The sequence below is a fragment of the Ambystoma mexicanum genome, chromosome 11 (genome assembly GCF_040938575.1).
Source record: "Ambystoma mexicanum isolate Mex_15411 chromosome 11, UKY_AmexF1_1, whole genome shotgun sequence".
Classification (NCBI taxonomy): domain Eukaryota; kingdom Metazoa; phylum Chordata; class Amphibia; order Caudata; family Ambystomatidae; genus Ambystoma; species Ambystoma mexicanum.
The window spans coordinates 569,366,269-569,390,440 of NC_090934.1; the positions used below are offsets into that span (position 1 = coordinate 569,366,269).

General features: G+C 43.3%; 1 protein-coding gene across 6 annotated transcripts in view; it reads left to right on the forward strand.

Moving 5' to 3' along the window:
• SHANK2 (SH3 and multiple ankyrin repeat domains 2) overlaps window positions 1-24,172 on the forward strand; it is a 4,166,579-nt gene that overhangs the window by 1,439,853 nt on the left and 2,702,554 nt on the right. For all 6 annotated transcript variants that reach the window (XM_069623409.1, XM_069623408.1, XM_069623411.1 and 3 more), the window contains one exon: window positions 21,433-21,584. In XM_069623409.1, coding sequence (XP_069479510.1) covers window positions 21,433-21,584 — 152 coding nt within the window. The remainder of the gene's footprint in view (window positions 1-21,432; window positions 21,585-24,172) is intronic.

Sequence of the window (24,172 nt, forward strand, 5' to 3'; positions counted from 1 at the left end):
GATTTTGTGAAGGTAGATTCTCAAAATAAAAGTAAAGCTCAGAATGACAGATGACAGTTTTGCAGCTTTGAATCAGCAGGAGGGACACGATTTCTATGATGCAGTTCTCAATAGGTTAAAATAGTTTGAATTAGATTATTTTAAACTAAGAGATTGGTTTTGCGCAGTTCTGGCTGAGTACTCACACTATATTTTGGACAGGAATGCGACTTCGTCACGGATCGGGTCAGGATTGGCTGCGGTTCTCTCGCCACTGGGTACTGGTTCCGTGCACAGCGATCTGGGTCAGCTCTCATTGATCTGGGTCTGGTCTGCGGTTCTGCTATCGGCACTTCTTTCTGGGTCTGCTACCGGTTCTGGCAAAAGTTCTTGACAAAGAATTCAACAGCTCGCCCGGCTGTAGAATAGTTTGGTTGGATTGCTGGATTCTGAAGGCCTGCTGAAAAAGGATTTAGCTGGTGGTCCAGGCCTCTCTGCTTTAAGTTCTGGAGTTAAGTTCTGGTCTCCGGAGATTGATGGATTTGAAGTCTGGAGTCTCCCGGCAAAGCGTCTCGCAAGAAAGTGGAAAGTGAATGTCCCTAAATGGGTTCCAGTGGCTCTTTTTATGTCTTTTGAAAATGGGTGTGGATGCTAACTTTCTTTGCCCAAACCACTCACGATTTGATAGGTCAAGGATTTCTCTTTGACGTGATTTGAGAAGGGAACAGTGAGTCAGAGTGATGAGGTAGGTTTATGGTCAGAGGATCCTCCACTTGTCAAATTGCACACAAATCTATTTATGATCCAAATACCCATTTATCTATGTACCATTTTTCTAATATTATACGTCCAGTTAACATATTTTCTGTAGCACCAAACCATCCGATCCCTGTCTTTGTAAGATGTCGTGTCCACTTTTGACAGAATTCTGCTCTTTTCATCCAGATAACGACCTCTAAACTTTTCCAGATTTTACACAAATGTGCACAAGGGATATGGGTTTCAGATGATAAAGTGTCAGATTTTTATCATGCATACATTTGGAGTAACAACCTTATTTTCCGCTACTACTCCCTAGAACATACCACAGAGTCCTGACACCTCTTAAAATGTGCACAGAAAAATCACAAGAATGATGATATTATTTATATAATTTTTACAAGTCTGCACTATAAATTATCCATCTTTTTAAAATTATGCTCTGGCCCCAAAGGGGTGTGGTTTTCCAAAGCACATGGTGGGATTTCTGGTTTGTCCACTTCCCCCAAGCTCAGCTTGCTCACAGAGGCACTTCTCCTCCCACTTCTCCCAAGAGGAAGCTATTATACGACCCCCCAATAGAACATTTGCCTGAGCCCAAGACAGTGCTTTGTTCAGTTTCCTGCAGTCCTAGGTGCTCCTCCCCTGATTCAATCAGAGAGGTGTCATCTCCTTTTGGCAGGGGTAGCAGAATGCAGCCAGGCCTTGGAACACAGCTGCTGATCAAGTTTCAACTCCTGTCGGGGGTAGTTGTCAGGCAGAAATCAATCTCTTTAAGCCAGGCTTCAGCTAAATGTCACTTTGGTTCCCAGTTTTCTACATTCAAACCAAACTTGCAATTTTTACACATGCAGCTAGAACACTGATTCTAAGTTCAAAACTATGACATTTAAACAATTCCAACCTATGTGACACTCAAAGGTAGGTCACTCATTTATTCTAAACATTTTGATTTTAGTGGCTTTAAACCCAAATTCACTTAAGCTGCTGACATCCCCAGCTATTTTCAATACATACATTAGACAATTACTTCCTTCAAGTCATTTCAGAATATAGTTTTACATTGTATCCACCTCCTAGTAAGTCTTTCTTTGGCCTGGTTTGGTTCATTTGTTCAGTTTTACACAAGTGTCTGGTGGTTTTAAAATGCCGGCTTTCTGGTAGTGGTGAGCACCAGTATTGCATCCATTTTTGACATTAATAACAACAGATTTTGAACAGCACCATATTCCTTAGCACTGATGGGTGGCAGGGCAGGGGACCATTTTGCTGTGTGCAAAACTGCACAGTTCTCCAGGATTCTGGCGCAAATGTGGGCTTTTCCGCCCTCTTGGATTTCCTAAGCCCACAGCACCAAGTGTTGCAGCATAATAGTCCAAACGTGGGTCAGGACACCCAACACACCAACTCAGAAATTCCTTCAGATGATCTCAAGCCTTAAACCCTCAAGGTGCCAATGTGACCCATGCCTAGCAATAGTCATCAAGACTGTGCCTCCCGTTCATCACGAGTCTCATAAATGCCTCTTTTAAAAGAAATTGCATCCCGACTGACTGAAAAAATGCATGGGTGTTACCTCTAATAAAAAAAACTAGGCTTGACCCAAACCTACCTACTAAGTACAAACCAATCACAACAGTGCCATTCCTGTTGTAAATACTAGACAAGGTAGCAGACCTTCAAATTCAAAACTACTTGGAAACCAATAACCTCCTCCGGTTACGTCAGTCCGGATTCCGCACGAAAGATGGGAATGAAACAGCACATTTGGACTTAAAAATCCAAACGGATGAACTAAGAGACAAAGGAAAATGATCCCTACTTCTCCTCCTTGACCTCTCGGCTGCTTTTGATCTCGTTGACCATATCCTTTGCGAACACCTGGCCTCAGCAGCACACGTATCCCCTAACGCCACTCAATGGGTACAATCTTTGTTAACAGACAGAACAATGAGAGTCTTCTCCCCTAAGGCTGAAGCTCCACCCACCGCTGTCTCATGTGGAGTACCTCAAGGCTCATGCATCTCTCCAACATTATATAATATATTATATAATATTTTCACTAAACCCCTATTTGACTGTCTTGACGTTTTGGGTGTCACCTACATGAATTTTGCAGACGACACGCCAATCTTCATACCTATTAACGGCGGCCATGCCACTGCCACCCTCAATGCCATCTATCTAACTATCCAGGCATGGATGGCTCATCATGGTCTGTGTCTGAATGATGAAAAGACAGAGTTGCTCCTTATAGGTTCACAACTCTGGCTATCCAAACTAAAAGACGCCTTCAAATCCTTTAACATCGATGGCAACACCATCAAAGTTTCCAAAGAGGTAAAAACCCTTGGCTTCCATCTGGAATCATCACTCACACTATCGAAACAAGTAAATGCCACTTCATCAGCAACAGCTTACACTTGCAAACTCATCAATGCTTGGAGACCATTCTTGTCATCTGACAGCTTCATTACTCTGGCTAGAGCCCTCACCTTGACTCGCCTGGACTACTGCAACACCCTCTATGGCAGCACTAAGAGTCACAAAATCAGAAAACTCCAGGTACTGCAAAATAGTGCCCTCAGAGTAGCACTCAACATCCCTAGAACCACACACATTTCCACAACCAGACAGAATGTCCATTGGCTTCCGGTGCAAGAACCAATTATGTTCAGAACACTCACCTTTACAGATAAATGTCTCCACCAGGCAGCTCCCTCTTACCTGTCAGACAAAATATCAAAACCCCATCTCAAAACGCCAACTAGAGCAGCCTACATGCACCTTCTTGCCGCACTGAGATTCAAACTCCAGAAAGCGAGTGGCAGCAGCTTCCCTACTATTGCCAGTAAATAGTGGAGCACCCTGCCAAGCAAACTCAGGGCTCAAGACTCTGTCTAGATCTTTCGCAAACAATTGAAAACCCACCTCTTTACACCAGGCCTGAGTAATAAACCTGTTCACATGTGTCTCTGTATATAATGCATTGTCAGAAGTACATAGGGGACGCCCCTATTCAACTATGTAAATAATGTAAATAATGTTTTGATATGTGTCCTTGATTTTGTACATACATAACCTTCACATGTAAGAAAAGCGCCCAGATGCCTTGGGGTTAGGCGCACTATATAAATAACAAAATAGATAAATAAATGAGTCTGGTGGAATTATTTTGAATATCTTGAAGTTTGGTATTGGTTGAATTGAAGTGGACCAATATAGCGAGAGATAAAGGATATTAAACTTTTCATATAGGGAAAACCTGAATTTGGGTAAACACCTACAGAGAAACAAAGAAGCTCATGTTTATCATGTGAAACCTTGGAGAGTCGATGCTGGTAGCAGAATACAGTTGGCTGATTTATCTGAAGGCCTCAATTGGGGCCGGGCAGTCATAGTTGCAGGTTCCTGGTATATGGGGGATTCTGCGCCCCCATCGGTCTGCATTGGCTTAATGTGCAGGCTCTCCAAATCTTTTCTAGGCCTGGCTCAAATGGAAATGCCATGGGCTGTCTGCTTGGTTGTGTCTGTACCCAAAAAGACAACAGAGCTCTTCTGATACAGCCAGAGGGGACTGTTTTGAAGTGTGCCCAAAAATTGAACAGTACTCAAGTCATTTTAGTGGTCACAGGAAACTGCATGTAACGATCAAGGGCAGGACTTGGAGATGGCAATTTGCTGCGAACCAGGATCCATTTCATACATTGGTAAGGGAGGCAATCATGTGCGTGAAAATGAGTTCCTGTTTTGTTGCAACATGCTCAGTCATGGGCTTATTGCCATGTCACATCACTCCAGTTCACCAGTCAGAGGCTCCCCAAGATACTTGCGGTCACTCACTGCCTGAACAGTGCAAACCAGACTACGTACATGAGTAACTTCCTTTGTGATAACTTCCAGTGTGGCCGAAGGCAGAAGACATTTACAACCCCAATTAAATGATTAGCTCTCAGAACAAGATAAAGCTAGTACAAAGAGATCCCAGGAGGATGTGTTTTGGTCATTTTGGGTGTTTTGGGAGGGTCAGGGAGTCAGCGGGGGTGGCCACAGGGATTATCATGGTCATGGCCAGTCAATGGGTGGGTAAATAATCAAACAACACCTGCAAGCTTTGTGTCCCTCCTCATATGGCATTTCTCCCTAGCTGTACTCTAATACAATAGTGTTGGCTAATAGGTGATGCTTTAAGCGCCACCTAATAGTGAAAAGCAAAAAAGAGCCATGGATACTTTCTTCAGTGTAATTATTAAACATTATTTTCGGTAAGGATATGACTACTTGGTTAGTTCTGGAATTGTTGGACAGTGACACAGGCAGTGTAATAATTAAAGCTATCACTGGCTTGACGGATCCGTCTACGCCTTTGCAGTGGTGATGTTTAATATAATGCCACTGATAAGCATTGCATACTTCAAGATATATATTTGTTCTTGTTGTAGATAAGTGGCAATGACATTATTCGTCAAGTGCTTTTTAAACATTACAATAGTGTCATCTAGTGGCTAAACTTGATTTATCACAGAAGGGAAAGTCCATTGCATTGCAGGCTTCACCTATGATGAAAGGATTCGTGCCGCACCACTTGAGCTCCACTAACCTGCTTTTCCCCTCCAGTAGCCCTGTGGGAGATCAAACTCCTTTGCCCTTATTCAACACACAGAGAATGTAAGGGAACAAAAAAATGAGTTTTCCGCATGATGTCTGAACACATGCTGAGATGGAGCAGGCATTTTGATTATTTCAATGAGCTGGACAGCAGCATATATCTGCCTAATGGTACAACGCCCTTTCATCGCAGGAGGTTTTTTCACTGGGTTTTGTACCACAAATGTTTTGCCTAAAAAAATTTTTTGGAGGGGGCCTGGGGGGGGTTAGAAAAATATATAAATATATATATAATGGGTGTTCAGGAATATATAAAAAATTAAATGGGATCGTGGGATTGGTGGGGGGAACCACACCAGAAATAAAAATAAAATAAATTTGATTAGTTTTTTCGTAAAAAAATCTGCGGTAAAAAAAAAACACGAAAAAACTACCCACGGTGAAATGACATGGAACCCTGGCTAATATGTCTGGTGTCTCTGTTTCTAAAAACAATTTGACAGTCACTGAGAAAAACAATGGATTATATATGGGGTAAAGTACCCCTTACTGTGCATCATAAGTATATTATTGAAAGTCACCAAGGAGTTTTATTTATTTATGTATTCATTATGGCCTTTATTAGGCTCTTCAGTGATATCTGTAATGTTGTTTTAAGGTGGCTGCAGTAACAGGCGTTCTGATGTCACAACAGAAGTGTAACAACTGATTAAAGTTCATAGTGATGTAATTTCGTATTACTGGTCAGTAGTGATGTTACAAATAACCTGCAATAAGAACATAATTAGCAGGCTTTTGTACAGGTATTGCATGCTGCCATGTATTATTTTTATGTTGTATTCCTTCTTTTTTAAGTTTACTGATTTAATGTGTTAGTATTCTGAACAATAAAATACAGAAAGAGTACAAATATCTCTTTTTAATCAAGGTCCATCATAAAAAAACCGAATGAATACTGTCAAAACAATGAAAAATGAACATGCTATAAAGCAACATTAACCCCTAACATGAAAGGTATCTACCACTGTGAAGGACACAGACCTGGAGTATGCACGCTTCTCAAAATTGGTGACCAAGGTGTAAGAGTACATACATCAATAAAGATTGCAATAATCTTGAAAATGTGCATTTCTCCTTACATTTGTAATAACGTCGGTTATAGGCAGAGCCATCATTACATTATTACTCGGTCATTACTCTGTTACTCTGTTACTTGCCATGGCCTCTGTTTAGGACTCCTTTCTAGCCAGATGAAATCAGGAAGAAGCCTCAATAATGTCCTATTTGTAAATTTCTCCTAGCAAGCACATTGGAGCTTGGGTAATCAGTACAAACATAAGACGTGCAGTGACCCATGAGAGATATATGGTGAGCAGTGCACAAGGTAGAGTGTTCAATGAGTGAGTCATGGGGAACAGAGAGCAAGCACGAAGACCAGTTGAAAAAACACATGGAGATGAGTGAATCAGGTGGGCTGACCAGTGGAAGATAAGGTATGTAAGGTGATGAGCTGATGAAGTAGAATGACAAGTGAATGCACGGTGATAAGAGATCAGAGATCAGAGATGTATAATCATGAGTGCTGTAAGTGTCCCTGTTGAGTGTAAGATTATGGAGGGGAGGGGTGTGATAGGAATTAACAATCAACTAGCCAGAACAGTTTAACTACATGAGAATGGCCTGTTCCTGCATATGTGCACTGGCCTTGGTTTCTCTTACCATGGGGGAATTGAATGATCTGATCTCCTAGGCATGGCATTTCAGCTGATCAAGCATTCCCTGCCTCGACAGGCTCAAAAAGAAACCTAAGGGTTGATAAATGTGTTTGAGTGAAGTCTGAGCTTTATATAAATACATAAACATAGATACAAATTTGCCAGTTTTCCAACCATATTATTATTATATTATTATTTTTATTTGGGGATTTATTGAGCATGCACCTAGCTTCGGGAAGCAATGGACTGCTTTACAAGTCACAGGGGGATGTACACAGGAGGGAGCAGAAATACAGGGGATGGGGAGCTAACAAAAGGGGTGGGCAATTTGGCTGCAAGTGATCAACACATACCTAGGGAAGAGAACAGCAGAGAGTAGATTGCTCTGTCTCAGGTTAGGTGAGTAGTGTGTGTGAACCTAGGTTTTAGGGAGGAACCATTCCTTGAAGAAGAGGGTCTTAAGCAACCTCCTGAAATTTAAAAACAAAGGGGTGGCAAGTCTTATGTTGATGGTGAGGAGGTTCCAGATTCAGGGGCACAGACAGGCAAGGCCTGTCCACTGTGTCATACCTTCCTGCACCAGTTCAGTTCAAGTCTATGCATGTCCTTATTTCTGGTGGATTGTAGCCTTCCAGAGATGCAGAGCTTGTTAGTGTCGTAGTTTGAGGACTTCATGGCAATGGCCTTGTAGATTATGAAGCAGGATTAGCAGTGCTGAAGCATGTAGGGCACACCTCAGGGGTGCCAAGGTGGTTAAGAGAAAGCCTTCCAGGAGGGCATTGCAACCAACATGCTTGCAACCTCAAACCAGCTTGATGCTGTGCATACCCTCACAGAGCCTGTCACCTGCTTTGCTTGAAGCAACTGCCCATCACTGGACTCGCTGCAGACCTCTGAAGTGTCACTCATCGACTCCAATCAGCAGTTACCAAACAACGCGGCTCAACCTCAATCTGCTGCTTCATCGAACAGCAAACTAGAACATCAGGCTCACTGCTTTGAATCATGCCCGACTTTCAACTTGAACCACTGGATAGTCATGCATCACCCCTACCCAGCAGTTACCACATGTCTCAAACCAGCTCGACTTTGAACCAATCCTAGTGAGCACTCAACCTGTATCGCTTGAACGCCATCTTCGAACCATGCTCTGAGCCACTGCATTCAAACCAACTTAATGCCAGATTGCTGTTTGGACCAAAATGACTCTCTGCACCTGAAATGGGTTTAATCCACTCTCACAACAGCTCAGAAGCTGGAACAGCCCTAATGAACTGCGAAGAAGGTACTATTGAACCATAATTGTCCAACTGGTCCATTTGGGCCCTAGAGACTGGTTAGGTCACGTGTGCATCTTTATCATCCAGACAACTCATTTTCAAAGTACATTGTGGTTGTTGAATTGCCTTTCACCCCTGTATTCATATACAGAGCACTGCATCTTTCTTTCTCTGCACCTTCCCTGTCCTGTCCTTTCCACAAGGATACGTTTCGTATAGTGTTTTTCTATTGAGCTATTCTTGAAGTTTGGACGGTTATACTTTGCTGTTTTGGTTGCTACTGAATCACATTCACACCCCTCTTGAGAGTTTAGCCTTCCCTCAGCCAATGTTATCACAAAAGGCGAAGGAGGAATATCTCTTAGCTGTCTATTTTACCTGTATGATTGGGATCACTGTTTGTTTGTAAAAGTGTGAGGGTGAAGCAGGTGGTTCAGCCACTACTCATCCTTATACTGCTGCAAAGCAGAAGTCATTTCATCACACAGGGTGTTCAGTGTTCTTGGTCAGTGGTACAAATTTGGTCTTGGAGGACTTCAGATTCACAAGCTAAATCGAATACTGAAGAATTGTTCACTATTCTCAAAGAGGTAGAATCACCAATTCAAGCTCCAGATTCTTGTCTCAAGGGCAAAAATTGGTGCACGAGCATACAAAATGCCCTGGCCAATAAGATAATAACTCTTCAGGCTAAGATTAACAATAGAAAAGACTCTCTCACTGCCTCTAAGATGTGCACTAATGCCATACCAGCACCCAACTCCTTGCTTCTACTTTCACAAAGTATCTACTAAAGAAGTTGAAAAAGTTATCCTTACCCTTAAACCATCCAACTGCCTTGGTGACCCATGTCCAGCTCAAATTATAAAAGATGCCGCCCATCACCAAACTCATAAACGCGTCCTTCACATCAGGTACCATATCCAATAACTTGAAACACTCTTGGGTCCGCCCCCTCCTCAAAAAACAAAACCTTGACCCTTCCATCCCCACTAATTACCACCCTATCACTACAGTGCCATTCCTACTCAAAATCTTAGATAAAATAGCGTATTTGCAAATGCAGCATCATCTAGAAATAAACCTCCTACTAGGAGCTCGACAGTCAAGCTTCAGATCTCAACACGGTACTGAGACTGCACTCATAGACCTAAGGCACAAATTGATGCACTAAGAGACGAAGGCAAGACGGCACTCCTGCTACTCCTCGATCTCTCAGCTGCTTTTGATTTGGTTGATCACAAGATTCTCTGCAACCGTTTGGACTCCACGGCTCACTTCTCCCAAGAGGCAGTCAACTGGATCCAGTCCTTCCTCAATAATAGGACAATGCGAGTTTTCTCTCCTCTAGCAGCTGCCGACCCTTCACCCATCTCTTGCGGTGTGCCTCAGGGCTCCTGCGTATCTCCTACTCTGTACAACATTTTCACAAAGCCCCTTTTTGATGATCTAGATGGTCTGGGTATCACCTACACAAATTACACCGATGATACACAGATCCTCATCCCGTTGACGGGGGATTATGGCAAGGATTTGGCCTTTGTGAACAGAGTATACCTCATCATCCAGGCATGGATGGCCTCTCACGGTCTATGCCTGAATGATGACAAAACGGAACTCCTCTTTCTAGGTACCCCATCCAACATCAATAGATAAGGCCAGGACTACTCCTCCTTCAAAATTGACAACAACAATATTATTGTGGCTAAGGCAGTCAAAACCCTTGGCTTTTACATTGATTCTACGCTAACTTTCGGAAAACAAGTAAATGCTATGGCCTCGGGCACCTCCTACACCTGCAAGCTAATCAGAGCAGCCAAGCTCTTCCTCTCACCTAACAACTGTATTACTTTAGCGAGAGCCCTGTACCTGTCCAAATTGGACCATTGCAACGTCCTCTATGTAGGCAGCAACAAATACATTACACCCAAGATTCAGACCCTCCAAAACAATGCCTTTAGAGCTGCCCTAAGCTTCCCAAAAAATGCTCACATATCTGACCTTAGGAGATCTGTCAACTGGCTCTCTACGAGATACAAGATTCTCCTTAAAACTGCATCCCTGACACACAAATGTCTCCACCAGTCTGCCCCACAATACCTCACAGCTAGATTTACCAGACAAGTAGCCACTTGCCCTCTAACAAAAGTCAACTCCAACCTTCTTTTAGTACTGAGATACAAATGCACTAAATCCGGCGGGAGCAGCTTCCCTGTCAAAGCGGCACAATACTGGAACTCCCTCCCCCCTGCCTTAAGGGAAGATCTACCCTATCTACAATTCAGATCCAATCTTACCCACTGGCTTAAGGAACACGATATCTGAACCTACAGTACATGCTACCTCCTTAGTACCCACTGCATTAATTGTATATATGTGTCCTACAGTACTTTACTGCATTTATTGTATATGTTTGTGTTCTACAGTACTTTACTGTATTTATTGTATATATTTGTGTCCTACAGAACTTCATTGCATTTATTGTATATATTTGTCCTATAGCAGTGCATACCTACCTCTGTATAAATTTCGCTCTGACTGTTGATCATGCACACAGCATTGTAACCATTGCTGTTCTTTATCCTGTGTACCATTGTAACATAAGCTTAACAACCCTCTTTATGCCTTCGTGCCCCAATACCCTCGAGTCTGGTGCGCAATATAAATAATAAAATAAACAAACAAACAAACCTAGGCAGTGGACATCCAGGACTGGATAAATATGAGTCAGGCCTTGAACCTGTGGATGCCTTCAATTGAGGATTACTTGAGGCAGAGCTCTGTGTCATCAGCGTATTGGTGGATGTGAATGCTGTGTGGAGCCAGGACGGTTTTGAATGGTTACATGTAAAGATTACAAATCCAGGGGAAGAAGCTGAATCCTTGCTGAAATCTACAGTTGATGGTTATGGTTGGTGATCTGAGGAATCGATTTGGACACATTGGTGGTGATAAACAAGGTAGAATGTGAACCAGCTGACGACAGTCTTTCTGATCCCCATGCAGCGATGAAGAATGTTGCTGAAAGTCTGCTGGTCTACAGTATCGAACACTGCTGAAAGATTAACGAGAACCAGGAGGCAAGGATGGGCATAGTTATGGATGTTTGTTTGTTTGTTTGTTTGTTTTATTATTCATAATGCACGAGCGTACCCGGGGATATCAGGGTGCAGCCTTTACAAGAATTTTTCCAAGCTTGGTTACAGTACAAAGAATATACATAATACAGGAACACAGTACACCAATGTTATATACAAATCAGTAGTAGGCCGGCAAGCCAATATATACAGGTAAGTAGGAGGGCACTAGTGGTTACAATTTGTGCAGGTAGCGCTGGGAACTTCATAGTCTTAGTGGGTCTCCAATTTCAGCCAGGAGACTACCAGGGAGCAGAAGTTCTGATAGGGCATGTCAACTCTAAGGTTGGGAGGCGGGAGTTCCACAACATAGCAGCTTTTACCGGGAAACTGTTGCCCCCTATGGTGGCCCGTTTGTAGTGGGGGACAGATAGACAGTTTAGTTTTTGTATGCAGTTCTGGTGGGTCTTAATGAAGAGTGTCGGTGGAATCTGTTGATCAGGTAAGTCGGGCGGCATTGTTAAGAGACTTGTGTGTAAGTGATGCCGTTTTTAGTATAATTTTGTCTCTAATGGAGAGTCAATTGTTCTGTTGGCTGAGTCCTGTAGTGTGTTCCCTTCTGGAAATGGCCAGAGCTGCTCTGAGAGCATTGTTCTGAAGGGTTTGCAGTTTACTGGTAGTGGCGTTGGTGGATCCCAGGTAAAGGGCATTGCAATAGTCGAGGCGCGACAAAATAAGAGCTCTGGCGAGTGTCAGGCAGCTAGAGTCCGACAGGAAGGGTTTAGCTGCGCAGATTAATTTACATGTTTAACCGTGGAGGATGCAAGGGAGCTCACTTGTCTTTTGAGGGAAAAATTGGAGTCTAGATAGAATCCCAGTGTTTTGACCTTGTGTCCGACTTTGATGTTGTTTCCGTCAATCACGAAGGAGTTGAAGGCCGGGCCAAGTTTCTTTATGCTGAGTGTACTACCTAAGATGATGAGTTCTGTTTTATCATCATTCAGGCATAGTCCATGAGTGGCCATCCATGCCTGGATGATGATGTACACCCTATTTAACAAGGCCAAATCCTTTCCATAATCTTCAGAAAGCGGAAGGAGGATCTGAGTATCATCTGCATAGTTAGTGTAGGTGATACCGAGATGATCCAAATTATCAAAAAGGGGCTTGGCAAATATGTTGTATAGTGTGGGGGAGGCACAGGAGCCCAGAGGAACGCCACAGGTTATAGGTATAGGGTCTGCTGCAGCCGTGGGAGAAAAGACCCTCATGGTCCTACCGTTAAGGAAGGATGTGATCCAGGTGATGGCCTCCGTTGAGAAGTGAGCTGAAGTGTAGAGGTGTGAGCATAGGACAGATTGACCGACCAAATCGAAAGCTGCAGATAGGTCAAGGAGAAGGAGTAAGGCGGCTTGCCCATTGTCTCTGAGCAAGTCGATCTGGGCTTTCAAGTCAATGAGAGCGGTTTCAGTCCTGTGTTGGGGACGGAACCCAGATTGTCTAGATCCTAGGAGGTGTTAATGACTCCAATCAAGCATTCCCACTAAGTCAGTGCCTTGTCTGGGATTGCTCAAGGGAAGCCCTTATTTATATATTTTTATGACAAGTTATAATCTGGATGATGAAGCCTTGTATAACGCCACTCTCTTAGAATCCCCCTGACCCCACTGAGCCAAGAAGTAGGTTTGGTTTGCAAATTAAAAAGGTTTATTTGAAAAATTAAACAATAGATATATATCACACTTTTTTAATAAATTAATTTTTGATATCACACTTAGACATATGACAGTGATCAACAATGGATGATGTTATACTAGCACACTGGTTTAAATACTTAGGAGTAGTATAGAGGATAAGGTAGCTGAGAATGCGTTATGGTTTCAAGGAGATGCAAAGATGAATAAAAGGCAGTGCAAAAATAAACTTGATATGATTTCAGCAAAAGATAATATGATCACTTTTTCTCTGACAATTCACTCCCCCCTATGCAATATAAGGAGATGAAAGTAACACACACAGTCTTCAGGAATACAATCACAGTACAATACGAATTCAGTTCCCCCTAGCAAGCTTATAGCACCAGGAATGATTTTGAAACACAGGCGAAAGACTTTCAGGTGATTTGCAAGGGAGTGAAATATGCTAACATTGATTTTAATTCCCTCTAGAGGTTCAGGGTGAGTGAGAGATACTTTAAATCAGTTCAGGTCCACACTAACAATGATTATTGAGGGATTATCAGGTTGAAAACGGATTTCAGTAATGGAAGCAAAGAACAGATCTTTCTACACGTGGTTGAAATGAAGCAAAATGTCAAATCGCTGCACTTTTTTTCGAGTGCGCCGAGTGCAATTACAGAGGCGCTGGGAATCTTAGCTTTGCAATAAAAGTTAAATTCCGTTCCTAGGATGCACGGTTCCAAAGATACAGACGATTTTGTAAAGGTAGTTTTTCAGAAATGAAATTACAGTTTCGGAATGACAGATGCGCTTTGAAAGGTTTGAATCAACAGGAGGAACACACAATTGCTTATGATGCAGTTCTAAACAGGTTCAAATGTTTTGAATCAGATTATTTTAAGCTAAGAGATGGGTTCTGCACAGTTCTAGCTGGGTACTCACACTATAAATTTGAAAGGAATGGCCTTGTCACAGATCTGGTCAACAAGTTTAGCTGCGGTTCCCTCTGCTCGGCGGGTCAATCAGGCACTGGTTCTGTTCACAGCGGTCTGGTCTGGGTCTCTGGTTCTGCTGGTCTGGATCAAGTGGATTCTGGATACCGACTGCTTTCTGGGTACTGGTTCTGTTCTGGATACACAGGACTCTTAGCAAGCAGCAAACCGCACAGCCCGGCGGTTGAATAGTTTGCAAAAGATTTTGAGGCCTGCTGAAGAGTTCAGCTCTTTGGAGTTTTTGTTCTGGATTTAGTCTGGATCTCTGGAGTTGAAGGTTGGAAAATGAATGTTCCTGTCTGGCTTCCAGTGGCTCTTTTTATGTCTTTTGAAAATCGGTGTGGATGCTAACTTTGTATGCCCAACCCACTCATGATTTGATAGGTCAAGGATTTCTCTTTGACCTGATTTGAGAAGGGAGCAGTGAGTCATCCTATGTCATCTGGTGTCATGTTTATGGCTCCAAAGAAAGAACACTCCCCTTTGCTTTTACCTTAGAAAATCATTTTCATATCTAAACATATTTCCCAAATACACAAGTGGTTGACATTACATGTACATATCATATATTACTTCGGGTAGGTCTCTGTTCCAACTCTGATGATTCTAAGAGCCAGGGTTCAAAAATGGCAACTTATTTTCATTTTTAGTTGGTTTACCAATATTGGATTTTTACCAAAAATTACACAGATGTACACCGCCTTTCTACACATATTCCAGTAAATTTTCATTTTTCTAGCGTGAACCCCGTGTCTGCAATCTACATAATTCATGGGGTTTTGCCTCAGAACATGGTACAGAGTCCTAACGCCTCTTAAAATGTGCACAGAAAAATCACAAGAATAATGATATTAATTATATAATTTTGACAAGTCCGTACTATGAATTATCCATGGTGGAATTTCTGGTTTGTCCACTTCCTCCAACTCAAGTTGCTCAAAGAGGCACTGCCCCTCCCTGTTTCTCTCAAGAGGAAGCCATTTACGACCCCCCCTAATTTAACATTTGCCTGATCCAAGGAAGGCTCATTGTTCTGTTTCCCTCCAGTCCCCAGCGTCTCCTCCCCTAATCCAATCAGAGTGGTGTCATCTCCCTTTGATGAGGGCAGGAGAATGCAGGCCAAGCCTGGGAACATTTGTTGAGCAAGTTTCAACTCCCGTCGGGGGTAGTTGTCAGGCAGAATTCAATCTCTTTAAGCCAGGCTTCAGCTAAATGTCACTTTTGTTCCCAGTTTTTCTTCATCCAAATCAAACTTACAATTTTTACACATGCAGCTAGAATGCTGATTCTAAGTTCAAAACTAATGCATTTAACAGTTGCAAACTATGTGACACTCAACAGTAGGTCACTCATTTATTTTAAACATTTAGATTTTAGTGGCTTTCAGTCCAATTTCAGTTAAGCTGCTGACATCCAAAGCTCATCCAGTTTTGTTATAAACATTGTTTTGGGCTCTTCATCTTTCCAGATTTTGTATGCACACAAGACTACATTCTGCCAAATGTCTGCTGGTGTTCATTGAGATTTTTGAATATCTTGCAATGTTTAAAATAGGCATTTTTAGCTTGCATTTCAGAGAAACAAAGGTGATTTCAAAGCGCTTTTTGATCTAACAGGCACTGCTGTTTTTCCTTTGGCACCACGTTTCACTCATGGTGCTTCTGGCCCACCACGCTCACACTGGTGGGTGGCAGGTTAGGCGACCATTTTGGTGTGCGCAAAAACTGTGCGGTTTTCCTGGATTCTGGCGCAATGTGGGCTTTTTCAGCCATCTTGGATTTTCTAAGCCCACAGCACCAAATGTTGCAGCATAATAGTCCAAACGTGGGTCAGGACACCCAACAGAGGTTGTGTTCTTCCATGTACTTCTGTATTTGTACATAGGCAACCTTGTCCAGAGTTTTTAGTAGAAAGGGAACGGTCGTTATGGGTCGGTAGTTTGTGGGTATGGTGGGTCGAGAGTGGGTTTTTTCAGTAATGGGAGTGCCCAGGATTGTTTTAGGTTAGTAGGGATGGATCCAGTAGCGAAGGAGGCATTAATCAATTTTGTGATGAAAGGGGAGAGGTCACGGGCAGCATCTTTAATGGGCTGTGCAGGGCACAGATCTCCCTGGCAATTGGACGGTTTCAGAGATAAGATGATTTTTTCAACTTCCAATATATTGACTTTAGAGAACTGGAAACGGGCTAGATCAGTGGGCATGAGCTTGTCAGGAATTTTTGACTTGATGATGTCATTCAAGGAGGCTCTTTTGCTAGAGATTTTACTTTGAAGAGTCACAATCTTATTTGCTAGGGCATTTTGAATTTCTGTGCACCAGCTTTTATCTTTGGTGCAGGTGTCAAGGGGTGCTATGGGGGTTTCTATTTCCTTGAGGATTGAAAAGAGTTCTTTCATGTTGGATTTAGCTTGCGATATGCGAGAGTCAAATGATGTTCATTTGGCCAGGTAGATTTTTTGTAAAGTGCAGCTAATTTGGAAAGTTTGAGTTTGTTTGAGTCTGAGGGGGATTTTTTCCAAAAGGCCTCGAAGTTTCTTTTTTGCTGCCTTAGGTTTTTGAGGAAAGGTGTGTACCATTTGTTGAGGTGCGTTTTCGGTTTACTGGATCTGAGTCTGAGGGGGGCGATGCCATCCAGCGAAGTGGCCATAATCTTGTTATATTCTTCAACCAGGGACTCCGGGTCCAGGTTGTCTGGCAATGTGTTGAGAGTGGGGAGTAGATTTGGGATAAGTCTTTCTGCTGTCATGTTTTTCTTGTTTCTGGTAAGGGTGGGTGGGGCCTTAATGGTAGGCGGAGTTGGAGGTCTATCGGTGGAGAGCATGAATGATATCAGGTGGTGGTCAGTCCAGGCTAGAGGTGATATATTTGTGATATTCGCTAAGCAGTTGTAATCGGCCACCCAGTCAAGTGTTCTGCCTTTCGAATGTGTTGGTAACGTGCATCTTTGCGCGAAGCCTAATTCAGAGAGAGATTGGCTATGGTACTAGCGGGATGGTCTTCCAGGTCATTGTAAGGTGAGTGCTTGAGTGGAACTTTTAAGGTTGCTAGATAGAATAGAGTTGAGGTCTTCGTCGAAGGTGCCAATGGGGTCTGTTGGGCGGTAGATCAGATAGATGTTAAGAGTTTGGGTGTCAGTGAGTGGTATTTTGACTGCTAGTATTTCACAAGAAAGGGCATCTATAGAAGTGGCTAGTCTCATGGTAAGACTGCATTTATGGATAATGGCGACACCGCCTCCGCTTGAATTGGGGCGGTCTTGTCTCAAGATAGTGTAGTTATCTGGGACTGGTCCAAAATCTACATTTTAAAAATAATTCAAAATAAATAGTCACAATGTGAGGGGGAAAGGAGAGAAAAAGAGAAAGAGAGAGAGAGAGAGAGAGAGAGAGAGAGAGAGAGACATGGACCTGGTGAGGAGTGATGGGCAGGGAAGCAGAGGGAGAGCAGTTGACCAGAGGGAAGGTGGTGGTCAAGGGAGCAGAGGTGCAGCAGTATGTCAGGTGGATAACTTCAGAATCCAGGTCATTCAAGCAGTGAAGAAAGCAGTGGGGAAGAAAATAAGGGGGAACAATTGGCCAGAAAGATGAGGGAAGAGTGTGATAGAATGGGCAAAATTATGCAATATACAGCAGAAGTGAGAAAGAATGAAAGACTGCACACTTCAGGAGGAACTGGGGAGCGCAAGGTGTGTGTTAGGAACATGGTTGAGAGTGTGGCAGGGACTGGGGAGTGTGAGTTGTGAAAGAGCATGTGAGTGTGCACATTACTGGCAGAGTGAGAGATTTGGGAGTGTAAGTTGTAATGGAAAACTAGCTAGTGTGAGGGATATTGGCAAGTGGGTGTATGCCAGAGAATATTTTCGCCATTACAGCTGATAATGATCAATAATGTAAATATAAAATAATGTAAATAATAAATAGGCATGAACATTCAACCAAAAAAGTAGTCAAACAAACACTGTTCCGATCAAATGCTGCAAATAATGACAACCTGGATCACTTGAAGGCTCACACGCTGCCTCTTTCTTGACGCCTGTCAATCTATTTCCTTCCAATCAATAAAAAGTGTCCAGCAAAAATGTTGCAATACATACAATTTTTGTGCTGCTACATTTGCTTTTTATGCCACAAAATATTTGATTTCAGGCCGCAATATCTTGGAGGGTCTAACTAAAGGATGTTGTTGGCGTCTACGTGTTGGGGGAGATGTGTGGCTAAACCTTTCCCAAGAATCTTACACGGGAAGGGAAGATGTGGGAAATCATCCCCAAAGAGTATGACAGAAGAAGTATCCAAAGCATAGGATTCTGCAAGACTTATACATTGTGGTTTAATTTTCATTAACACCCTATTTTTCGCTTATTTATAAATAATGTATTAGCATCCCCAATGAAACAAAGGGGCCCTTGATCCCAACCACTAATAATTGATGAGCTCAAGGGTTGGCTGTCTGCCCTGGCTTCTGCAAGGTCCAGTACCTTAATGAGTGGGCCAGAGGTATTTAGAAGGTGATTATGAGAAGTAGCAATGATGCGTCCACCCTTTTGGACACATCCCTGGCATACAGGGGAAAACAGAGATGTAACTTCTGATCTGGTGAAATGTGTCCACTAATTGCTGGCATCAGGGATTCTGCTTCCATTTTCTTCTTAGAAGTCGCATCCAATGTCTTACAATATTTAGCAAACCTGCATGCAGCTTTGTAAACCATTCAGTAGAATAGGATGGGGAAGGTCCCCATGGTTGAACACAGATTCACCATTGTGATCAAGCAGCCCTGAAGAGCTAGGAGCTGGCCTAATCATCATCATTCTCTTCAATAAATTAGTAACCTCCATTAAAGGAGGTGAACCTGAGATAGCTATATGGCTGGATGGCTGCCACCATTCTCCTCCCGGTGAGGAGACTATGGCAGCATCACTGCCAATATTCTATGTCCCCTCCCTCAGGGGACCCATGTGGTGTACTTAAGACACATCGGCATAGAATGCCAAACACCAGCCCTAGGGCAGCTGGACTCTCCTCCCTCTATATACATATATAGACCATGATGTTCAGAATCACAGAAGCCACCTTTTTGCGTATGTTTCATATTGATTAGGGGACCCCTATTCACCAAAATCATCAAATAAAAATGAATGGGCATGAATGACCAGTACTTTGCGGGACTTCTGTTCTGGGAGAGTTTCTTGTTCGTTGCCTTTGCTGCTGACTCTCCAAAATTCGCAGAGAGGTCAGCCATGGAGGTATTAATGGCCTGCCAAATCTAGAAGCCTACATTAGAAACAACTGCTTTGGAAATGGAGTCTGACAATGAAGCTGTCTGAAGAGGAGTCTGGACTCCAAAAATCTTGTTTAGTATTCCCAAATGCCTGGTCTCTGTCCCAAATGGGATGCTTGTCCATGCTGGATTACTTTTCCATGACTGTAATGAAAAATGATTTTCACACTACTGGTGGGGGGGCATCAAGTATAGGCTTGTTAAAATATGCTTTCTTGCTGATATTTGTAAAATAAAGAAACAAACAATGAATAAAAAGAGCCCCTAGGCCATGCAAGAGAATTTCAATTAATATCTACTTTAGCACGCCTGGCTTTGTGAGGGGGGGGTTGAAGGGCGGAAGGACTCACTTGGACGGACTGGCCACGCTGGGCCCAGGCTTCTCTAGCAGACTTCAGAAAACAGAGTCTGGACCAGGCAGTAATGTGTGCATCAAGATGTAGTTGGGACAGTAAGATGGGTCTGCCGTGCATTAGGGAGTGATATCTGCATATTACCTCCTTGCATTGATTCATAGTATCATCCAAAAATGCTCACCAGACGTTTTGTGCACACTTTGCAATGTTACGAACCCATCATAGGCTCTTTTACACCACGTATTTGCCCCGTCAATATACCAGGTGTCCTTATGCAATACCTTTTTCAAAATTGTGTTTTTTTACTAGCACCTGCTTTTAAGTCTCATGACTTTTTACCTAGAATTGGTAGCTTCTTGTATGGCCATTGACTGTCAGCGTCTAGAATGTAGAAGGCAAGTGAGTGTCCACTATGTCCAAAATGTGGCCAGTAAAGGTTATTCAGTCACATGAAGGATAGTCCATGTATCACTAATTCGTTTTCTTTAATTGTCTTTTTCTGCAAATATGAAGGATATGTGCTACTACACCTAGCAACATTTCATTGAAATGCTTTTTCTTAGCAATGTTTTTCTTGCCAACCACTTCAGTACAATAATAATATTGTCCCACACTCGTCATTTAAGAGCAGTGAAAACGTACTGAAAACATTATTGCTTGAAAGGGTTTTCATTGGAGCCTATTACTACTCCTTACCCTAACCTAAACTTTTAATTTTTCCCTAACAGTTAACGTGAGAGAACCCTGAACCTGACCTTTACCATTCCACTATCCTAACAGAATCCTGGTCCTAAGCTAAACGTAATTAGTTATATCCCTTACTTAGATACTGACACTAGCAGAGCACACATCTTGACCTTAACCCTTACCCCAACCTAATCTTAACTTTTACCATTAATGTGACCCATGCATTAACCCTTATCTTTACCCTATGCCTTACATTTTTATGATATCTTCAATTGGTTGTATTTGTAATGATTTTGTTTTTCAATGAAATAATTTTGCAATAAAATGGTTGCATTGACATTCCTTTTTTAATAGAAAAAGATGACATGACATACAATTCTAAAGGTGTTTGTGCACGTTGCTTGTATTTGCAGTTAACCTACAAAGTGTATTAAAAACAATATTTGAAAAAATATATATCCAAATAGCTGCAGAAACAGCCACGTTTCGCAGTGCAGGATCAGCCTAACGTTATTTTTTTATAATCATAGGATGATTTTAAAAATAAATGGCTGTCTTTCGAGTAAACATTTGCAAGGTAGTTGTTTTATTCTCCTTTATCAAAACGGGTAGTCAAGCTCCTATAACAAGATTGATTGTCTAGTTCTTAGATGATAATCCTTCAAACGTGGGAAATTGATTTCCGAGAGTCCACCATTTGGTATAGTTCCCATCTTGCCCCATATCAAGAGGTGTCCATCAGTCAGTTACACAGACAAGAAGGTGTGTGTTTGCTAATATGTGGCCTACATTTCCCAGCCTGCAGATTGTCATTAACTTCAACCAAGACCAGCTGTCTGCGGATTTTGAGCACACCGAACAAAGACTTTGCCAGGCAGACACTCAATACTTAACTGTGAAACGCACACCCATTGATAGTTGCTGTTCATGCTTTATGCAAATTGCTTTTCTTCTAATACAGTGCATTGGTTTCAAATGCATCGGTAATTTCTGACCTCTTTTCACTCCTGCTGTTTAGAAACGCCGCTGACTTTGTCCGCCCAGTTTGACAATCCCGTGGACATGATCAAAGCGCTTCGAAATGGTGGCGCCCACTTGGACTTCCGGGCCAAGGACGGCATGACAGCATTGCACAAAGCGGCCCGAGCCAAGAACCAAATTGCCCTCACGGTAAATAATATGAGCACAGAGTGTGTAGACTAATTCACAATAACATCATTTTCCTTGCATGTCCCTGTGAAACGATTTTAATATTTTGATTATCAACATAATCATGTATCAGACCCACTGCTCCACGTGAGCTTATGTTTGAAAACCATGTACTTTTGTGGAAAGATAAAACGTGTAAGCATGAATGCATTTTCAGTTTGTTTAGCAATTATATTCCGAATGAGTGACCTTGGAGCATGAGGGAAGTGAGGAGGTAGCACACAGATATAAACTAGAAAGCCAAGAGACGTTAAGTGGAGGGGATAATGCAGAAGTACTCGCCAAAATACTACAGAGGTAAGAAAGAGACTGATTTATATCATCATTCTTTTCCTAAGGGTATGGAGCCTGTGCTGTGTATACAGTTTAAACCGTAGGTGGATGATTCAATCCGCTGCTTATTACAATATGTCTGCACACTCTTTCTTCTATTGGGCTGATCATGCGAAATATAGCCATGGGCCTTTAACACTTTTAATGGCATAATAATTGCGGTACTTCCCATGGAAGAAGGACTATTGAGCTGTTGCATAGGGTGCTATGAGAACGGTTTTAGGAGCTGCTAACTACTGTCTATCCTTGAGTCCCACATTCAGTAGGCAAACCTGCCTCTCTGGTGCCCAAGTGCTTTGCCCAAAGGGCCTGATTCACAGATTTTTGTGTGCGGTGCATAGTGGCTTTGCACTGCGCTAAACAGTCCATGGATCAGGCCCTAGGTCTTGCTAACTCTTTACCATCATCAGTTTGTCCCTTGATTCCTCTGCACCCAAATCCGTCAACTCTTACATACATATTCCTGGTCCTGAAATCTCATTCTGATACCAGCCGCCTCCTTCTCCTTAACTCTGCTGCCCCGCAGCGCCCTCTCTCACTCTCCTTATCATATCCATCTGCTCTGATCCTTTTTAACACTTCCACCCAAATCGTACCGGCCTCCCTTTCTCCCTTCTAGCCATGGATTCCAACACCTCCCATTCCCAATCCCTTCCAACATGTCCTTCCCCCTTCCACCAATCAGAGGTCTCTCGTACACATGTCCTGCTCACCCCACCCATTCACAATGTATTTATTTATTTATTGGACATTTGTATGGCACCTATACACAGGTGTTTCCAGGCACCACAAGAAAAGAAGGAGGGTGGGTGGCACATGGGAAATCATAAGAATACAGCAAAGAATGGTTATATTGGCCTTGTGACAAGCCTACCATGCAAGTGCATGACACGGGGAGAAGTGTAGAAGTCGGGAACCCCCACGAGTAAGGGCTGGCAAGTGCTAGATGGGCCAAGGCGGCAAGTGCCAAGGGGTAGAGGGGGGCAGGGGAGGAGGAGTGCAGTGGACAGGAAGGACTCATTTGGGATAGTTTGGGAAAGGGAGTCTGAGGGCAAGTACTGGCAAAGGATGCTGGGAGGACAGGTGAGGGTGGTCTTGGCCCTGTTTGACTCTGAAGGGACCAAGCTCTAGTCGCAGCGGCCAATGGAGAGTTTAGCACAGGTGGGGGAGAGGGGGAGGGGAGAGGGAAGGAAGTGGAGAAAAGGAAGGTCTTGAGAAGTTTCTGGATCTTAAGAAGATCCGGCTCAAGTATGAGGGGGGCGGAGAGACTGCTCTAGACGGAGGCACCAGCCGAGGAAAGGGATCTACCTCACACTCTCTGCTTGGAGAAACATTTGACCTGCAGAGAGTTGGAGCCAGAAGACCGAACAACTCTGGCTGGGAGGTATTTCGAGTGAGAAAGCTGAATGTAGAGAGGTCCCATGCCCCAGACAACGTTGTGGATGATGCAAAGGGTCTTGAATTTGATAGTCACCAGAAGCCAGTGGAGAGGTTTTAGGGCTGGAGAAGTGCGGTTCCTGGGCTTGAGGCCAGGGGTAAGTCTTGCAGTCCTATTCATCACCTCTTTGTTTTTGCTTTGTCACCCCGAGTGGGACGGGTATGCCCAGATGTGGGTCCCGTGCCTGCTGGGCCTAGAGACCCAAGCTACTCCTCACTGATGAGCCCCAACAAGGGCAAAACATGTTTGGGGATGCTTGTGGTCTCGTGCAGAAGGGATGTGACCTAGCAGTTCGGGCTGGACTGCCCCTTTTGGGGTGGGGCCAAGCTTGATTTGCATATGGTCTTTCCCCTTCTGTAAAGGCTTGGCAGGTGAAGAACGGTGGTCTGGGGGGTTGCCCAGAGCAACACCAGTGGTTAAGATTCATTCTAAACCTTCCAGCCATCACCTCTTTGTTTTTGGTTTGTCACCTCGAGTGGGACGGGTATGCCCAGACGTGGGTCCCGTGCATTATGGGCCTAGAGACCCAAGCTACTCCTCACTGATGAGCCCCAACAAGGGTGAAACATGTTTGGGGATGCTTGTGGTCTCGTGCAGAAGGGATGTGACCTAGCAGTTCGGGCTGGACTGCCCCTTTTGGGGTGGGGCCAAGCCTGATTTGCATGTGGTCTTTCTCCTTCTGTAATGGCTTGGCAGGCAAAGAACGGTGGTCTGGAGGGTTGCCCAGAGCAACGCCAGTGGTTAACATTCATTCTAAACCTTCCAGCCATCACCCCTT